Genomic DNA, 20,370 nt, shown 5'->3' with positions numbered 1-20,370 from the left:
TTACACAAGAAAGAAGAGGAAATGATTTCAAAATAGCCAGAGTGGCTGCCAACTCTTTTCCCCAGGACATACACAGGCACTTTGGTTAAAACATCTCTCCATACCTGGAGGCAGCTGGGGAAAGCTGGGGCATGCCTCAGCCAAAATAAAGGGGTTATTATTAGCTAATGAAGATCATCAAGTCTGGTTTATTGTATGAATCCAGGTATTCTAATTGAAAGAGCACAGACGACTAGGCTAGATGGGAGTCTGTGAGAGGTCATCTTGCCCATACATGTTATCAGATGTCCAGGTGGACAGGATAAAGTATGCAACTTGCAAAAGTACTTGAAGAAATAAATGGCTGAAAACCTTCCAAATTTTACAAAAGACATAAACCCACAGATTCAAGGAGCTGAGCAAATCCCAAACAGGATGAACCCCCAAATCATGCAAAGACACATCATAATTAAACTTTTGATAACTAAAGACAAAGAAAAAAATCTTTTCAAGTCAGAGAAAAAAATGATACCTCACTTATAAGGGGAAAACATTCTGAATAAAAAGCAGATTTTTCAGCATAAACCAGGAAGGTGAGGAGAAAATGGCACACTATTTTCAAGTACTGAAGAAAACCTCTTAATCAACAATCCTATGACCAAAATATCTTCTTCAGGAATGAGGAGAGAAACGAATGTTCTCGGGTAAAGGAAAACTAAAGAGAATTTCTCACCAATATAGCTACACTAAAAGAATGGCTGTAGGAGAATCTGGGTGGCTCAGTCGGTTAAGTGTCTGACTCTTGATTTTGGCTCAGGTCATGATCTTGGGGTCATGAGGTCAAGTCCCACATTGGGCTCTGTGTGCAGTGTAAAGTCTGCTTGTCCCTGTCCTTCTGCTCCTCCCTCCACTATTGTGCTCTCTCTCTGGAATGAATGAATGAATGAATGAATGAATGAATGAATGAATAAATAAATAAATAAATAATTTTTTTAAACAGGTGGGGCATCTGAATGGCTCAGTTGGTTAAGCAGCTGGCTCTTGATTTTGGCTCAGGTCATGATCTTGGGGTCCTGATTCAGCCCTGTGTGGGCTCGGCATCCTATGTCAGGCTCTGAGCTCAGCACACAGTCTGGGATTCTCTCCCTTTCCCTCTGCCCTTCCCCGCATCGCAAGTTCTCTCTTCCTTTCTCTCTCTCTCGAAAAGAAAAAGAAAACAAAAACAAAATGAATGGCTGTAAAAGGTCTTCAAACAGAAAGGAAACAATACAAAAGGAAGTTTGGAACATTAGAAAGACAGAAACAACATGGATAGCAAAAAAGTCACTGAATACAATAGGTTTTCCCTCTCCTCTTGGGTTTTCTAAAATACATTTGATGGTTGAACTTAAAATTACAACACTGTCTGATTTGGTTCTAAATGTACACAGAGGAGGGGCCACCTCAGTGACGCAGTCGGCTGAGCTTCTGACTCTTGATCTCAGCTCAGGACAAAATCTCATGGTCGTGAAAACAAGCCCCACTCAGGCTCCACACTCAGTGGAGAATCTGCTTGAGATTCTCTGTCTCCCTCTCCCTGTCCCTTCTCCTATTCTCTCTCTCATTCTCTAAATAAATAAAATCTTTAAAAAAATAAAAACAGGGGACACCTGGGTGGCTCAGTCAGTTAAGCGTCTGCCTTCAGCTCAGGTCATGATCCCAGGGTCCTGGGTTCAAGTCCCGCATCGGGCTCCTTGCTCAGCATGGAGCCTGTTTCTCCCTGTGCCTGCTGCTCCCCCTGCTTATGTTCTCTCTCGCGCGCGCACTCATTCTCTCTCTCTCTCTGACAAACAAATAAATAAATAAATCTTTTAAAAATAAATAAAAATAAAAGTACATAGAGGTAATATTTAAATTAATTTTATTATGAATGGGAGAGGGTAAAGGAAGGTAAGGTTTCTATACTTCACTCAAACTGGTAAAATGGCCCACTGGTAGACTGTGATAAGTTATATTTATACAAGTGTAATACCTGGAGCAATAATTAAAATGTCTATACCAACAGATAACACTCAAAAACAACAAATAAATCAAAATGGAATCCTAAAAAGCTTTCAAGTAACCCAAAGGAAGGCAGGGAGAATAAAATAGATAAATGAAAGATAGAGAACAAAAAGCAAAAATAAAATGGCAGCTTTGTCATGCCAATAATTACATTAAATGTAAGTGGTCTAAGTACACCAATTAAAAAACAGAGATTGGCAGAGTTGATTTAAAAACACGAATCAATACATGCTGTCTAAAAGAAATATATCTAAACGTAAACATATAGGCAAGTTAAAAGTAAACGGATGGGAGGGGTGCCTGGGTGGCTCAGTCATTAAGCGTCTGCCTTCAGCTCAGGGCCTGATCCCAGGGATCGAGCCCCGCATTGGACTCCCTGCTCCACTGGAAGTCTACTTCTTCCTCTCCCACTAGCCCTGCTTGTGTTCCCTCTCTTGCTGGCTGTCTCTCTCTCTGTCAAATAAATAAATAAAATCTTTAAGAAAAAAAAAGTAAATGGATGGGAATAGATACATCATGAAAACATTAATTAAAGGAAAGCAAGAGCGGCTATATTAGTATCAGGTAAAGTAAACTTCAGAGCAAAGAGAATTACCAGAGACAGAGAGGGTCACTATATAATGTAAAAGAGTCAATCCACAAAGAAAACATAGCAATCCCAAATGGATATGCACCAAACAACAAAGCTGAAAAATATGTGAAGAAAAAACTAAAGAACTAAAAGGAGAAATACACAAACCCACAATTATAGTTGGAGACTTCAACATACGTCTCTGAGCAATTAATAGAAAGAACTAGGCCAAAATGAGCAAAGATACATAAGAGTTCGACAACATCACCAACCAACAACATCTAATCAACGGTTATGGAACACTCGCCTCAGTAGCAGAGTACACATTCTTTGCATGTACCTATAAAACATACATTAAGACAGACAATAATTTGGACCATAAAACAAACCAACAAACTTGAAAGAACTGAAATCATACAGAGCATGTTACCTGACCAAAATGGCATCAAACTAGAAATAACAGAAAGATAAAAGGAAAAATTCTAAACACTAGGAACTAAACAACATACTTCTAAATAATTCCTGGGTCAGAAAGAAGTCTCAAGGGCACCTGAGTGGCTCAGTCAGTTGAGTGCCTGACTTCAGCTCAGGTCATGATCTTGGGGTCCTGGGATTCAGCCTTGCATCCAGCTCCATGATCAACAGGGACTCTGCTTCTTCTCCCTCTCCCTCTGCCCCTCCCCCTACTCAGGCTCACTCACTTTCTCCCAAATAAAAATAAAACTAAAAAAATAAAGAAAACATTACATATTTAGTAATGTAAAGAAAAAAGAAGTCTCAAGAGAAATTTTAAAAATCACTGAACTGAACAAAAATGAAAACACAAAATGTCAAATTTTGTGGGACATATCTAAAGCAGTTCTGGGGTGCCTGGGCAGCTCAGTCAATTAAGCATCTGCCTTCTGCTCAAGTCATGATCTCAGGGTCCTGGGACTGAGGCCTGCATTGGGCTCCCTGCTCAGCAGGGAGCTTTCTTCTCCCTCTCCCTCTGCCCCTCACACTCACTCTGCTCTCTCTTTTGTAAATAAATAAACAAATAATCAAATAAAGCAGTTCTGAGAGGGAAAATCAAAACACTAAATGTATACATTAGAGGGGCACCTGGCTGGCTCAATCAGTAGAGCATGCAACTTTCTTTTTTTTTTTTTTTAAGATTTATTCATTTATTTTAGAGTGAGAGACAGAAAGAGAGAGCGAGCATAGGACTAAAACACATAAACAAAAGTTCCAGTTCTTCAAAATTTGATGTAATGCTCCTCTTCAAAATATCTGCTATAGCATATGCTTGCTTATAAGCTGAAGTAGAAGTGCCTTGTTGGAAAAAGGATGTATATTAACTTCTACCTCACACCATATACAAGTATCAGTTTCAAGTGGATTGCACATTTATTTATTTATTTAAAAGATTTTACTTATTTATTTGTCAGAGAGAGAGAGAGCAAGCGCAAACAAAGCAAATGGCAGGCAGAGGAAGAAACAGGCTCCCCACTGAGCAAGGAGCCTGATGGGGGTCTCAATCCCAGGACCCCAGGATCATGCCCTGAGCCGAAGGCAGATGCTTAACCGACTGAGCCACCCTGGCATCCCTGGATTGCAGATTTAAATGTAAAAAGCAAAAAATATCTTCCCCATAAAAAATTTGATAAATTGGACTACATTAAAACTTTGAACTTTTATTCATCAAAAGATAGTGCATGACAATCCATGGAGCAGAAGGTATTCACTCAGAATATATCTGGCAAAGAATATTCAGAATATATTAAGAATTCCTATAAAACAAAAAGACTAAATACAACATGGTATCCTGGACTGGATCCTGGATCAGAAAAAGTACATTAGTGGAAAAACTGGCAAAATTCAAATAAAGCCTATACTTTAGTTAATAGTCTTGTATCAACATTAATTTTCTTAGTTATGACAATGGTACCTTGGTTATATAAGATGTTAACATTGGGGGAAACTGAGCGAGGAGTATATGAGACTTCTCTGTAAAATCTCTGCAACGTTCCTATAAACTTAATAGTATTCCAAAATAAAAAGTATAGTTAAAGAAAGAGAGAGAGAAAGGGCAAAGAGGGAAAGAAAGGGAGCGAAAGCAGGTGCCCAACAGAAAAATGGGCAAAAGACTTCAAAAGACCCATCACATAAGAGGATATTCAAATGGCCAATAAATATCTGAAAAAGGTTCAGTCTCATTAGTCATCGTCATCAAAGAGTTAACTACAAGGCAAATACCCATCAGAATGACTACAATGAAAACAAGAAACAAGCGTTGGGGGCTACGGAACAATCAGAACTCTCCTACACTGATGGTGGGATTGCTCGTTACCATAATCTCCTTGGAAACATCTACCAAAGATGAACATCTGCAAACCCTGTAACATAGCAATTCTACTCCCAGTTATCTACCCAACAGAAATGTATACCTATGTTTCCCCTAAAAACAAAAAAATTCTACCCATAAAAAAAAGATACTAGAATGTTCACAGTAGCATTTCTCGTAATAGCCAAAAATTAGAATTTATCCAAATGTTCAATAATAAAATGGATAGGGGCACCTGGCGGACTAAATTGGTAGAGCATGCGACTTAATCTCAGGGTCAAAAGTTTGACCCCACGATGGGTGTAGAGATTTCTTAAATACATACATAACATACATACATAAGACCAAATTTTTTTTAAAGATTTTATTTATTAGAGAGAGAGAAAACAAGTGGTAGGGAAGAGCAGAAGGGGAGGGAGAAAGAAAGAGAGAGAGAGAGAGAGAGAAAGAAGCAGGAAGCCCAATGCAGGGCTTGATCCCAGGACCTAGAGATCACAACCTGAGCTGAAAGCAGATGCTTAACCAACTGAGCCACCCAGGCACCTCTTTATTTTCTTTTTTTAAAGTTTTTTTTTTTAAGATTTATTTATTTTTAGAGAGAGAGAGAGAACATGGGGGAGGGGCAGACAGAGTCTTAAGCAGACTCTGCACTGAGCACAGAGGCCAACATGGGGCTCCTTCTCACAACCCTGAGATCACAACAGGAGCCAAAACCAAGAATCAGCCCCTTAACTGACTGTACCACCCAGGCACCCCTAAAGATTTTATTTTATTTTTTAAAGATTTTATTTATTCATTTTAGAGAGAGAGAGAGAGATAGCATGAGTGGCAGGAGGAAAGGGAGAGAGAGAGAATCTCAAGCAGACTCCATGCTGAGCATGGAGCCCAACACAGGGCTCAATTCCAGGACCCTGAAATCATGACCTGAGCTAAAACCATGAGTGAGACACTTAACTGACTCTGCCACCCAGGGGCCCCTAAAGGTTTTATTTTTAAGTAATCTTTACACCCAAACCCCCAAGATCAAGAGTCACATGCTCTTCCAAATAAGCCAGGTGTCCCTAAAGCCCCATTTTTTTTTTTTAAAGATTTTATTTATTTATTGGACAGAGAGAGACACAGCGAGAGAGGGAATACCAGCAGGGGGAGTGGGAGAGGGAGAAGCAGGCTTCCCGCCGAGCAGGGAGCCCAATGCAGGGCTCGATCCCAGGACCCTGGGATCATGACCTGAGCCAAAGGCAGATGCTTAACCAACTGAGCCACGCAGGCGTCCCAAACCACATTTTTTTAAAAGATGTATTTGTTTATTTTAGAGAGAGGGTGAGCAAGGAAGCACGCTTTGGGGAGGTGGGCAGAGGGAGAGGGAGAGAGGATCTTAAGCAGATTCTGTGCTGAGCATGGAGCCGGGCACAGGGTTCGATCTCACGACCTAAGCCAAAACCAAGAGTCAGATGCTTAACCAACTGCGCCACCCAGGCACACCCTAAAACCACATTTTTTTTTAAGAAGAGTAGAATGGATAAATTAAAATTGGGATATAGCCATACAATGGAACAGTGTACAGCCATGAAAAAAAATGAGCTACTGTACACGCAACACGGATAAACTTCACAGAAATGTTAAGCAAAAGAATTCTGACACAAAAGTATACTATATGATTCCACTTACATAAAAAGTATAAAAACAAGCAAAACTAATGTATACTTTAGAAGTCACGATAGTGGTTACCCCTGAAGGATGGGGGTAGGTACTGACTAGAAGGGGATAATGACTAGAAGCGGGGGCTTCTGTGGGGTTCATGATTCGTTTCTTGCTCTAGATGATGGGTAGAGGAATATGTCTAGTTTGTGAAATTACTTGACTGTACATTTATGATACATGCACTTTCCTGCATGTATGTCATTGTCAAATAAAATCTTCCAAAAAATTAAATTCCTCATGGCATTAAAGCCCCCTCAGGATTAGGCTTATCATTGTCAGTACCACATAATGTCTTGACTCCTCCCACTACCCTACCTGCACCCTACACTCTATCCCAAACTTTCTTGATCCAATTGTAGGGAGGCACCCAAATCCAAATCTCTTCTGTTGAGGAGTCCTCCAATGTGTTTCACCTCCCCATAAATGCACATGTTGCTTTCTCTTTCTGGATCCCTTCCCCTCCCTTGCCTCTTTGGAGAAATCCCAGCTCAGGCATCCTTTCTCAAAGGGTCTTACCCCAGCACTCCTCGGTCAGAGCCTGCTCCCTGCACCCACTGCATACATATCCTACACTGTAACAATGATCCTGTTCCTTTATAACCACTTATTTATCCATCTCCCCCAGTAAAATCATAAGCTTATTAGCACAGTGTCTGACCTAAGTAGGTTCTCAAAAAATATACACTGCATTAAGTCCAGGTGATGAGACCAAGGATTTCCCCAATTCCCTTTCTTGAGTTTCTTGAGAAACTCAAACTTCTCAGTTTAGAGAAGCAATATGGAATACTGGAAAAAGCAAACACAAAAAGAGGGGAAACAAAAATAATGAGCAAAGTCTAAGAAAGGTAACTCTAAGAAAACATATAAGTAGCTAATAGACATATGAAAAGATACTCTGCATGGAGACAATGGTAGCTACACTTGTGAGCACAGCATAACATACAGACTTATCGAATTACTATACTGTACACTTAAAACTAATGTCACATTGTGTGTCAATTATAAATTCAATTAAAAATAATGACATAATTAAATTAAAAGTTTAATGTATAGGGACAGCTGGGTGGCTCAGTCAGTTAAGCGTCTGCCTTCGGCTCGGGTCATGATCCAGAGGTCCTGGGATTGAGTCCTGCACCAGGCTCCTTCCTCAGCGGGGAGCCTCCTTCTCCCTCTTGCTGCTGCTCCCCCTGCTTGTACTCTCTCTCCCTGACAAATAAATAAGTAAATAAAATCTTTTTTAAAGAAATTTTAATGTATAAATAAATAAATCAGTTGGTAGATAGATGGGACATATGGATTGATAAAGCAGAGGTTTGGTCTGAATATAGGGAGTTGGGTCAGGTAAGTCAAGTCATTCACTATCAAGAGCTATATTGTCCGGGGCGCCTGGGTGGCGCAGTCGTTAAGCGTCTGCCTTCGGCTCAGAGCGTGATCCCAGCATTCTGGGATCAAGCCCCACATCAGGCTTCTCCACTAGGAGCCTGCTTCTTCCTCTCCCACCCCCGCTGCTTGTGTTCCCTCTCTCGCTGGCTGTCTCTGGCAAATAAATAAAAAAATAAAATCTTAAAAAAAAAAAAGAACTATATTGTCCAATATGGTAGCCATTAGCCACATGTGGCTATAGACCACTTGGAATGTGGCCAGTCCAAATAGAGATGTTCTGTACAAAGTCATAGTACAAAAAATTGAATAATTTCTTTTTATCCTGATCACTTGGAATGATAACCTTTGCATATACTGGGTTAAATAAAATCTATTATTGGAAAAAATTTTAATGTAAAATTTAAAAATACATGAAAGATGTTCAACCTTACCAGTAATTAGGGAAATGCTAGTTAAAACAATAATGAGTTATCATCTTGGGGAGAATTTCGTTAAATTGATAGATTTAAGAAGTGTAGTGGTGCCTAGGTGGTGCAGTGGGTTAAGCTCTAACTTTGGATTTCAGCTCAGGTGATCTCAGGGTCATGAGATGAAGTCCCGAGTCAGGCTCCGCACTCAGCCCTTAGAGTCTGCTTGAGATTTTCTCTCCCTCTCTCTCTGCCCCTCCCACTCATGCGCTCTCTCTCTCTCAAATAAATAAATCTTTTAAAAAAATAGAAGAAGTGTAAAGAGGAGGGGCACCTGGGTGTTGCAGTCGGTTAAGTGTCTGACTCTTGGTTTCTGCTAAAGTCATAATCTCAGGATCGTGAGATCAAGCCCTGCATCAGGCTCTGCGCTCAGCACAGAGTCTGCTTGAGATTCTCTCTCCCTCTCCCTCTGCCCCCCCCACTCATGCGCTCTCTCTCCCTCTCTCTCAAATAAATAAATAAATCTTTAAATTAAAAAAAAAAGTGTAAAGAGGAAACATGCAGACGTATGTTCACAGCAGCATTGTTTGTAATGGCTACAGCTTCTGCTGATGAGAAAATGGATGAATAAACTCTGGCATATAGTAAAATGAACTAGTATTCATCTGTGAAAATAAGTGAATTACAGCTTATGTATCGACATGAATGAATCTCCAAATTAATGGCAAATTTAAAAGCAAGCTATAGAAGAGGAACCTGGCTGGCTCAGTCAGAAGACCATGTGAGTCTTGATCTCAGGGTCGTGAGTTTAAGCCCCACACACTAGGGTGTAGAAATTACTTAAATAAATAAATAAATAAACTTAAAAAAAAAAAAAACCAAGCTAGAGAATATAGAATACCATGAATATAAAGTTCAAAACATGCCAAATCAAGCACTATATCACTTGTCCATGTAGGAAAAGTGTAATAAAGAGCAAGGAAAAAAACGCAAAATTCGAGACAGTGATCACTTTGTGGAGGAAGCAGAGGGTTATGAACCAGGAAGGACCTCAGGGGCTTCAAAAAGATTGGTAATGTTCTATTTCTTAAGCTGAGTGTTCAGTGCACAGCTGTCCATTTTATTGCTATGCTTTAAAACTTCCCCTATACACAAGCCTTCTTTCTTGCTCTCAGTAAAGCAATGGACTTTTCCTCATGTAAATCCTGCAGAAATAGCATTTGTAGACCAACAAATTGGCAAATATTAAAGATACTGGGGTGCCTGGGTGGCTCAGTCAGTTAAGTGTCTGCCTTCGGCTCGGGTCATGATCCCAGGGTCCTGGAATCGAGCCCGAGCTGGGAATCCTTGCTCAGCGGGGAGTCTGTTTCTCCCCCTCTCTCTGCCCCTCCCCTTCCCTCATGCTCTCTCTCTCACACAAAATAAATAAATATTTAAAAAAAAAATAAAGAGGGGCGCCTGGGTGGCTCAGTCGTTAAGCGTCTGCCTTTGGCTCAGGTCATGAGCCTAGCATTCTGGGATCGAACCCCGCATCGGGCTCCCTGTTCAGCGGGAAGCCTGCTTCTCCCTCTCCCACTCCCCCTGCTTGTGTTCCCGCTCTCACTGCCTCTCTCTCTGTCAAATAAATAAATAAAATCTTTTAAAACATAAATAAAATAAATTAAAAATTAAAAATAAATAAAGATACTGATAATATCCAGGATTGGTGAGGGTGCAGGGAGAAAGGGTAATGTTATATATTGTTAGAGAGAGTGTAAAGTTATACAAGTATTTTGGAAGTTAATTTGACAATATTAATAAAAAATATTTGCATTTTATAAATCATTTGACCCAGTAATTCCACTTTTAGGAATATGCCCTACGAATATCCACACTCATTTGCCAAAAGATATACGTGTTAAACTGTTGACTGCCGTACTGTTTACAATAGTTATAAACTGGAAACAGCATAACTATCCTCCAGTAGGTAAGTGTATAAAGTGTGGTATCATCCACATGGAATACTACACTGCTGATAAATAAACTTCTGTGAACTGACAGGAAATGATCTCCAAGATAAAGTAGGAAAAAAGCAAGACACTAATTCATAAAAAAAATGACTTCTTATTTAAGTACATATACATATATATACATATACGTTTAAGTACACACACACACACGTTCACAGTAATTGCCAACTTCTATATATAGCAATTACTATGTGCTGAACCCTACTGGGCTCGGTTCTAAGTGCTTTATACATATTAACTCATTTAATCCTCATCATAATACTATTATCAACAAAATGTTATTATCAACATCCTTATTTTATAGATGAGAAAACCAAGACACAGACATTAAGTATCTTGCCCAAGGCCATATAACTAGCAAGGGTCAGAGGCAGGATTCAAACCCAAGTCCTGTGGCTCTAGAGTCAGTGTTCCCAAACACCATGCCACAGGGCATTTCCAGAATGTAAGCACGTGGGAAAGCACTGAATTTATACACATTAAACAAGAGAAGGACAAAGGAGTAAAGGGACTTTCAGGCCATGCTTCTACAGTGTTTTTAAACTTTAGCAACAAAAATGTGTTTGTGCAGCACTGGTCTAGTTAAATATATAAATTACGAGAAGGCAAGAAAAAGTGCTAAACTTGGAGTTGGAGGTGGGGTCTGAGTCCAACCGACACCTACTAATCCTGAGCAAATCACTTTATCTCTCGGGGACTGTTTTCTATCTGCAAAATGGTAGCGATAATACATACCCCAACTACATTTAAGGCAGGACAGGTAGAGACGTAGGATAGTGCGAAAGTGCTTTGCAAATCATAAACCGCTTCACAAAGGTGAGACAGCATTACTTTCCCAAGGAGCTCTGGGAAGACACGGGCAGGAGGGTGGGTGAGCCAAATTGTCTAAATGAAGCCTGTGAACAAACCTAGGGCTCTCTCTGCCACCTCGGCCTCCAGAACCAGAGAATCCAGTCCGCAAGACCATGAACTCAACCCACAACCCTAGCCCAGAGCTAAGGAGGGAAACCCAGGCCCATCTCTGCATGGTGCCATTAGCTGTTTTCCGGAGCTGGAGTGATCTCAGGGCTATGAGCAGGTTCCAGGGAGCTTTAGGAGTACCCCAAAATGTCTAGCACAGAAGTCCCACTGGGGACTCTCTGAAAGGCAAGATAAGAAGCAGAGCCTTCTCCAGGGAAAAAGCAGCAGCTAATCACAAGGTAAGCAGCCTCCAACCTCATAAGCATTCTTAGGGAGAAGCCCAGCCACCTCCAAATTACAGGCAGCCTCGCGCTTCTGTTCAAACAAATCTCCGGCTGTGAGTCACTCCTCGGAGCAGGGAGGGGATGAACACATAGCTGAGGGGTTAGAGATCAAGACGCTGTGGAGAAACGATAGGGAGATAAAGAGGGAGGCCCCAGAGGTTCCCACACCCCAGGCTCATGTGATAGGGGACAGATCTATGGGAAATTATGTTTCCCTTGCTCCCACTCCCCAGGCTGCTACAGGGGTCATGAACATGGGTGGCAGGTGAGGGTCAAGGATCTTTCTAGGAAGTAAGGGCAGTAGAGATTGCCCCTGAGCTGGAAACCAGCATCCTTAATTCATCTTTCCTCTATAACCCATTCCTCCATTACTTTGTCCCTCAGTCCCATCCCCTCTCCTACCCGAAACGTACGCAGTCTCCCAGATAGCTGCAGCAGCCGCCTCAAGTTTCCCCTTCTGAGAAATGGGAATAGCCAGCCACTTGAAACACTGGCTCCCAAGAGGCCAGCACAAGGTAAACCCCAATAAAGTCAAAGAGCGCCAGATGCGGGGGCTGGGGCTTACCCTCTCCGGGCTGCCACTCCACTCTCAGGTTTTGGGCAGCCTTGGTTCTGCCTTCTACTGGGCTCTCTAGGCCAGAAATGGCCCTTTGTTAAGTATGACACAAAGAATTATTCCGCTCCTCCCCACAGATTAGCCAACGAAACAGGTGTCTGCTTTTCGTCTGGCTACCTGCCCAGAGGCATGGGCTGGACAAGCACTCTACAGAGGGCTGACAGGGGTGATGGGGAGGTGAAATGAGAAAAAGGATTTAAGGTGGCATCCTAAATGGGGCAGCCTTTCTCGTCACCTGGAGACCTGCTGCAGGGAACCGATGGGGCAGAAGAGGCCTAACAGGGAGTGTGTACAAGAAGGGCGGTGGGCTCCTGAATGCTCCACTGTGAGGAGACACCCTTTTGCTGAGCCAGTCGCTCTCCAGGAAACCTGCCAGGTGCCCAGCCAGCCTGGGATGAAGGGGCAGTTCCCCCTCCTCTCTCTTGTCATTTTGTCATTCTTCACTTTTGGCCCTCCAGACCCTAGAAGATCATTTCCTTTTTCTTCCTTCATCTACCCATCTCCATCATACCCTATATCTTCTTCTCTTCTTCCTGCCCCTGCTGGCCAGGCTTAAATCTAGGCCACCAACCTCTCTGGCACATACCTATTCCCCTAATGAAACCTCCCCACCCCTAAGAAACAAAAGTATTTCACAAGACTGCATTGTGACCCAAAGAGGCATGTACCATAATTACCGGCAGGCGGGGAAGCTCGTCTCACCTGCTCTGAGCACATGTGTCTGGAACCGAAACCATCTGGGTGAACACCCCATCCCCCACTCCAGAAAAATATGGCCGATGCCGGCGCCAAATGCCCGGTGACTGGGCAAGCGTCCTCACATAGATCCTCTTGCAGAGCCCAGGATTCCCCAGATTCCTGGCAGGCTTGCAGACATCCGCTGTAGTACTCTAGAAAGCAAGACTCTGGCAATGAGTGGGGGAGAGGAATGGTGTGAGGAGGAATTTACGGGCTGAGCTTGGGACAGGTGTTCTGAGTGGAAGGAACAGGCAGTCACCAAACTCGAAAGGTTCCTCTGCCCAGGAGTTTCTTCCCCATCCCGGTGTCACAGAGCCAGGGCTCTCACCATTTTAGAATTCGTTTACTCCTTTGGAGTAAGTAGAATGACACTAGAGGAATCCTCTTTCAAAATGCAAATATTCTGACCCAGCAATTCCATTCCTAGGTATGTCTCTCCAAAAGAAATTAAAATATATGTCCATACAAAAACTTGTAAGTAAATGTTCATAGCAGCATTATTCATAAAAGATAAAAAGTAGAAACTACCCAAATGTCCGCCAACACTTCTCCATGATGAACATATGTGATAATATATCCATACAATGGAATATCATTCAGCTTTAAAAAGGAATGACATACAGGGGCGCCTGGGTGGCTCAGTCACTTAAGCGTCTGCCTTTGGCTCAGGTCATGATCCCAGAGTACTGGGAACAAGCCCCACGTCATCCCTCAGTCCAGGTCAGTCCATCTGTCCGTCCTCCCTGCTCAGCAGGGAGCCTGCTTATTATACCTCTCCCTCTACCCTTGCCCTTCCCCCTCCACTTGTGCTCTCTCATTCTCTCTCAAATAAATAAAATCTTAAAAAAATGAAATAAAATGGAATGAAGTATTGATTCATGTTACAACGTGGATCAACCATAAAAACAACATCATGCTAACTAAGAGAAGCCAGTCACAAAGGATCACACATTCTATGACTACATTTACATAAAATACCTAGAATAGAAAATCTCAGAGAAAGAAAATAGACTAGTGGTTGTCTAGGGCTGGGGGGGGGTAAGCTAAGAGAAAATGGGGAGTGACTGCTAATGGATAAGGATTCCTTTATGGCTAGAGAAAATGTTCTAAAACTGATTGTGTTGATGACTGTACAACTCAGTGACTACACTAAAAGCCACTGAATTATACATTTTAAATGGGTTATCTGTGCAGTCTATGAAGTATAGCTCATTAAAGTAGTTATAGGAAAATTAGGCCCATAGTAAACCTTCAAAAAATCATAGCTTTAGTCAAAAATTTTTTTTTAATTTTTTAAAAGATTTTATTCATTTATTTGAGAGAGAGTGAGATTGCACGTGCAAGTGGGGTGGGGCAGGGAGAGGGAGAAGCAGACTCCCCACTGAGCCAGGATCCTGACTTGGGACTCGATCCCGGGACCCAGGGGTCATAAACTAAGCCAAAGCAGATGTTTAACTGACTGAACCACCCCCTCACCACTGCCGCCAAAAAAAAATTTTTTAAAGGAATGGAGCTCAAGAAAGACTTGGTATTAAACTAATTCAGCTTCTGAGATCCTAAAGGAATAACACTTGTTCCAGGGTAAAGACAAATGTTCTAGCTGTAACTGATGAAAAAATTCCAAATCCACTGAGGTGTTGTTGAAAGAAACTCTCTGGCCAAGACTGATCAAGACAAAAAAAATTAGAGGGATGCCTGGGTGGCTCAGTTGGTTAAGCATCTGCCCTCAGCTCAGGTCATGATCTCAGGGTCCTGGGATGGAGCCCCGCATCGGGCTCCCTGCTCAGCGAGGAGTTTGCTTCTCCCTTTCCCTCTACCCTCCCTCCCACCATTCCTTGTGTTCACTCTCTCTCTCAAATAAATAAAATCTTTCAAAGACAAAAAAATTGGAGATGAAAAAAATGTAAATATTCTGAGGAAGGGTAACGCTGATAGATTACTTAAAGGGAATCATATTACCACAGAGCCCAGAGCATCATGGGACATCAGCTGCCTAGACCATGAGTCAGAAAAAGGAGGAAGAGGAAAGGCGCCTAGAGCAGGATACTAAAATATGAACCCTGACCATCGCTCCTCTGAGACCAGTCCTGGCTGAGATGGTGCTAGCAAAGGTTACTCTGGGCCTACTACAGGCCCCTTCTCATCCTCGAGACCCTCCACTGGCAGAGGCAAGGGGAAAGGAACAGGTAAGCATCAATATGAACAAAGTGAGAAGGAGGAAACCTTGACCAGACCACAGAGCTCCCAGACTTTTCCTCCATCCCTTGGGCAGGGGTCTCACGAGAGGCTAAAACAGTCTCATCTAAGCCAGTAAGGACAGCAAACAGAAAATAACAGCTAGCACTGAGCACCTACTATATTCCAGGCACTGTGCTTAGTGTTTCACATACATTATTTTATTTAATCCTCACAACAACATTAGAAGGGTGCAATTATTATCCCTGTTTTACAGATGAGGAAACTAAGACGGAAAAGATTAAGTAATTTAATGAAATGATCTTAGGCAAAGCAAACATCAAAGCCTTGACTACAGCCCCACTGTAAGGCCAGATTCCCAGGACCAGGCTCTTAACCACAATGCTATTAAGAGAAATCATAGTTTAGTCAAAAATTGTGATGTAAATATACTAGGAGGATGGGAGAAGGGAAAGAGAGTATGTACGGGTTGGGAGTATAAACTTTCCTATAATTCCTACAACAGGAAGTCAACAGATGTCTAAAACTGATAAATTAAGAAGTAACACTCTAAGCATATTACTTAGAAACATGGGGGTAAATACCAGACAAAAGTGCTAAGAGTTGAATGCGGTCTCTCCCATGGGGCAGGGCTTGGGGTAGGAAACTGCTTGCTAGTTTCTTTTTAAAAGTCTTTTGATAATATTAATCTTTTAAAAATCAGGCACATATGTTCCTTTGATTGAAAAATGATTTATAAAGAAAAAAAGAGGGGCACCTGGGTGGCTCAGTCAATTAAGCATTTGACTTCAGCTCAGGTCATGATCTCAGGGTCCTGGGATCCAGCCCCACGTCAGGCTCTGCACCGAGCATGGAGTCGGCTTGAGATTCTCTCTCTCCCTCTCTCAAAATAAATAAATAAAATAAGAAAGAAAGAAGAAAGAGAAGAAAAAAGAAAAGAGAAGAGAAGAGAAGAGAAGAGAAGAGAAGAGAAGAGAAGAGAAGAGAAGAGAAAAGAAAAGAAAAGAAAAGAAAAGAAAAGAAAAGAAAAGAAAAGAAAAGAAAAAAGAAAGGGAGGGAGGGAGGAAGGGAGGAAGGGAGAAAGAGGAGTGCCTGGCTGGCTCAGTCAGTGGAACATGCAACTCTTGATCTCACGGTCGTGAGTTCAAGCCCACGTTGGGTGTGGAGACCACTTAATTTAAAAAAAAAAATCTTTTTAAAAAAAAGAAACAGATCATTCAAACCAAAGTCTAATAGAGTGAACTTCTGTTGCTTTTGCCACACAGCTTCCATCTTCCTCTACCAGTAACAGCACTTGGGTTTTGCTTTGCATAATCTCCCTCCTTTACAGGATAATCTGGTGAGCCTGTCCATCAAGGAACCCCATATTGCCCTGGCCAAGGTGGATGAGGGGCCAATGACACCCCCTCCTTGGAATCTCGGACAGAATTGCAAAAACACCTGGAACCAATACATCCAGATGTAGAAACCCTCCATTACTTCCTTCCACTTAGCCAGATCCAAGACTCTCCCGGTTCACACTTTTATTTAATTGAAGTACAGCTGACACCATGTTACATTAGTCTCAGGTGTACCACATAGTGATTTGACAACTCCATCGCTATGCTATGCTCAGCACAAGTGTAGCTACCATCTGTCACCATACACTGCTATTCTAATACCACTGAAAAACAGGGAACACTTCATGACTCTGCGTGTCACCCTGTCACCCTTGCACAGGAACCGTGGCAATCTTCTCCATATCGGTTCAATTTTAGTACATGTGCTGCCAATGTGAACAGCCTTGGTTCGCACTTCTTAAGCTTTCCCTTAAATTCTGTGACTGCCCATTTCCTTCTAATAAATTCCTCTTCCGCTTAAGTTAAATAGAGTCCCTCTCTGCTGCTTATAACCAAAGGAACTTAATGGGAATGTTTAATAAAAATGTTTGAGGCTTGTTTGTGCTTCTATTTGACAGTATAACTTACTACAGTGGCTTGCAAACTCCTCTGACCTAAAAAAAATTTTACCTCAAGATCTAGTAAACACACACACACACACTATGTATAAATACATAGAACTGAAACAAAACTTTTGCTAAAAATGTCCACCCTAACACTCTGATAGCACTAGACTTTTTGTTTAGAGCAGTTTTAGATTTACAACAAAATCGACAGGAAGGTACAGAGATTTCCCATATACTCCCTACCCCCACACAGGTATGGCTTCCTCCATTACCTATCTCACTCACCAGAATGGCACATCTGTTACCAAGAATGAACCTACACATCATTATCGCCCAAAGCCCATGGTTCCCCTTAGTGTTCACTCAAGTAAAATGAATAATGTATATTCTGTGGGTTAGGACAAAAAAAAAAAAAATCCTCTGTGGTCTACTCCTCTCCCCTCTACCCTCAAAACTCCTGGCAACCACTGATCTCTTTGTTGTCTCCACATTTCTGCCTAGTCTAGAATGTCATGTAATCGGAATCCATTTCTTTTCTAATGCTAGGGTTCTAACCCACTAAGTTGACTTCAGACCCACTAGGAGTGATGATCTGCAGTATGAAAAATATTGGCCCACCACACCTGCTGCATCTGCCACCAACAATAAAAATAATCCAGAGAGGTATTAGCCACATTACCACGTCCAAGTGTGAGGCATCAACGCACATGGCCTGGTTAGTAGGGAAACACCAACAGAGTCCCAGGGTCCTCACGCCCACTAGGACACACCAGCTGGTTAAATTGTCTACACTGCTGACACTAAGGAGAAACATCTGTTCATTTACATATTCATCCACTCACTCTGAGCACGCGCTGAGCACTCATTAGATGGTGTGAGTGTACTACAGCTCCCTGGGGACTGTCCAGAGCCATAAATTCTATCTTCAGGCTGGCTCAGAGGAGAGGAATCCGGGGACAAAGCCTATTTCCTGACTGATTGTTTACCATCTCCTCCCCCTCTCAACTGCTCAGGAATGTCTCCAAGAACAGATTCCAGCAATGCTTATTTCATTCACAGCTTTGAAGTAAAATACCTCTAAAGTCCAACCTACGAAGAAGGAATAAAGGGAATTTCTATCTCCCCTTGTTCTAGAGATCTCTGATTAGCTTCAAACTAATCCATGGCTGGACTGACTGAATTCGTTGCTCACTATTTTCCTACTGACTCTCCCCCACGAGGCAAGCAACGAAATATCAAGGGACAGAAGAGTGTGTCAAATCATTCTCAACAGTACCCATACATTGGTCTTAAGACCTTTCTGAATCTTTTTTACAGCGAACAAAAAGAAGCCCAACACCCTTCTCCTTTGTTTTCCTCACACCCTTTTCCCTGCCTCAACCGTTCTAAAACAGTGAGTAAGAGCACACAGTAGGTCTTAGCGCTGACATAAGAGAGGATGTATTTCTTTATTATCTTCAGAATTGCGTTGCTGGGGGCGTGGCCGGTTGGGCAGTAGCAAGAGCTGTAATGTGGGCAGGAACACTTATAGACTGGACAGAAATGGAGAGGGGACTGTGAACAGAATTAAGTGATCATCTGTACTCTAAACCTGAAATGAGAAACTATTCTACGAGTTACTTTGAGTTATTTTGAAGAGCCATAATCCCAGTGCAGCTGGGTTAGTTCCCCCAGGGGACATGCTGAGACTGGAACCCAGGACCGGAAGCAGATGCAGAGTGGAGGGAGGGGAAATGCAGGGATACAAACTCCCCATCACCTTGGCTCCCATTTCCCTCTCACCCACAATAGCTTGAAAATAGATGAAACAGTACACACCCATTCTGGGTCAAGTTCCCCAGCAAAGGCTAGTAACATTCAGCCACAAGTCACCTTCCTCTGCCTCTAGAGAGGAAAAATCATATGGTCACCTGGGGTGGGGAGGACAACAAGGACAGGCAGCCAGGGAATGAGGGGAGCAAGACAGATGTGTTAGCGCTGGAGAACGCCCCTCTTTCCCCCATCCTCCCTTCGTCCGGAAGCTCTCGCGTGGGTCACTTCCCTTGCCTAGGTTCTGGCATCTCCTTCATCCACTTGCCTGGAGCTTGGTAGCTGGACCCGGAAACAAAGTGAACAAACCGTCCCAGGAAGCTACTGGCTGGCTGATGGGGGAAGGGGAACCAGGAGAACTGCAAGGGGCAGGAGAAATCCGAGCAGAGATGTGACCCCCAAGCGGACAGCCCTATTCCTCCCACCAAAAGGTGAAGTTCCTGGCCAATCTCGGCGTACCCGGAGTCCTACCGTCCAAGACCCAGGATTTCACTCTCTACCCTTTGTCTACTTACCGACCACGCAAGGTACCAATAAGTTCTTTGAAGGGCCTCTGAGACCACTAGGACCCACAGAAAAGCCTAATCTCCCCCGTTGGAGACCCAAAGTACAAAGAGCGCAGAGATCCCGTTCCAGGAGCTCATTTCTCCTATGACCCTATCTACTGCTCACAGGACGCCTAAAGAGCGCGGACCGGATACGCGCTCGGGGTCCCGGGCAGGAGCTGCAGCGACCTCCCAGAGGGCAGGGATGCCCCGAGTCCCCAAGCCTCCGAACAGCCTTCCTGCCGCGACTCCCCAGCACCCGCACTGCTAGCCACGCCGCGGTAGAAAAAAAGAAAGAGAAGCGCCGCCAGGAGCGGACGGCACCAAGCCGGCCCCAGGTGATGTCAGCGAACTCCGCGCTGGGCACGCGAGGGACGGAACTGGAAACCGAGAATACGGGCCGGGAAGGCGGTGCGGCCACTCTCTCTTACCGCAATCTGCCCCTCCGGGTGCACGTCCACCAAGGTACACCAGTTCCGCGTTCCGTTCATCTTACTCCGGCGGGGGTCGCAGCGCGGACGCCCAACCTCCGCCCCGAGGTCCGGCGCTTACCAGGCAGGCGCGCGCGGAACCGCCCCCTTGTATAGGCGCGGCGGGGGCGGGGACTGCTGATTGGGCACGCCCCAAAGGTGTCGTTCGCCAATGCGAACGAAAGAGCGGGGTGGGCGTGACCGAGAAGCATCAGGGCACGCCCATCTGCACTCTCTCAGATTTACAAAAAGGTCGGGCTCGGAGGCTACCTGAGGCTGCTTAACAGAAAATTTGTCCACTGTGTTTGGTTGTGTCTCAAACATTCTTCGTTAATCTTGCTGTTCCTTCAACTCCAAGGTCAGTGTTGGTGAAAGACAATCACCCTGCCTG

The 20,370-nt window shown here is 43.3% G+C and overlaps 1 protein-coding gene and 1 pseudogene across 4 annotated transcripts in view; both read right to left on the bottom strand.

The window, feature by feature from the left end:
* TUFT1 (tuftelin 1) overlaps positions 1-20,089 on the bottom strand; it is a 43,783-nt gene extending 23,694 nt beyond the window's left edge. For 2 of the 4 annotated variants that reach the window (XM_011225110.3, XM_011225112.3), the window contains exon 1: positions 19,941-20,089. In XM_011225110.3, the coding sequence (XP_011223412.1) occupies positions 19,941-20,000 (60 nt within the window). In that variant the 5' untranslated portion in view covers positions 20,001-20,089. Of the gene's footprint in view, positions 1-12,225; positions 12,251-18,973; positions 19,040-19,940 lie in introns of those variants that run through there. The other 2 variants (XM_019799741.2, XM_019799743.2) reach the window with 2 other exon arrangements.
* Positions 16,877-16,989, bottom strand: LOC117801275 (annotated as a pseudogene).
* Positions 20,090-20,370: the final 281 nt, after the last annotated feature.

The sequence above is a fragment of the Ailuropoda melanoleuca genome, chromosome 2 (assembly GCF_002007445.2).
Source record: "Ailuropoda melanoleuca isolate Jingjing chromosome 2, ASM200744v2, whole genome shotgun sequence".
In the NCBI taxonomy this organism is placed as follows: Eukaryota; Metazoa; Chordata; class Mammalia; order Carnivora; family Ursidae; genus Ailuropoda; species Ailuropoda melanoleuca.
This window is presented reverse-complemented; position numbering and strand designations above follow the sequence as displayed.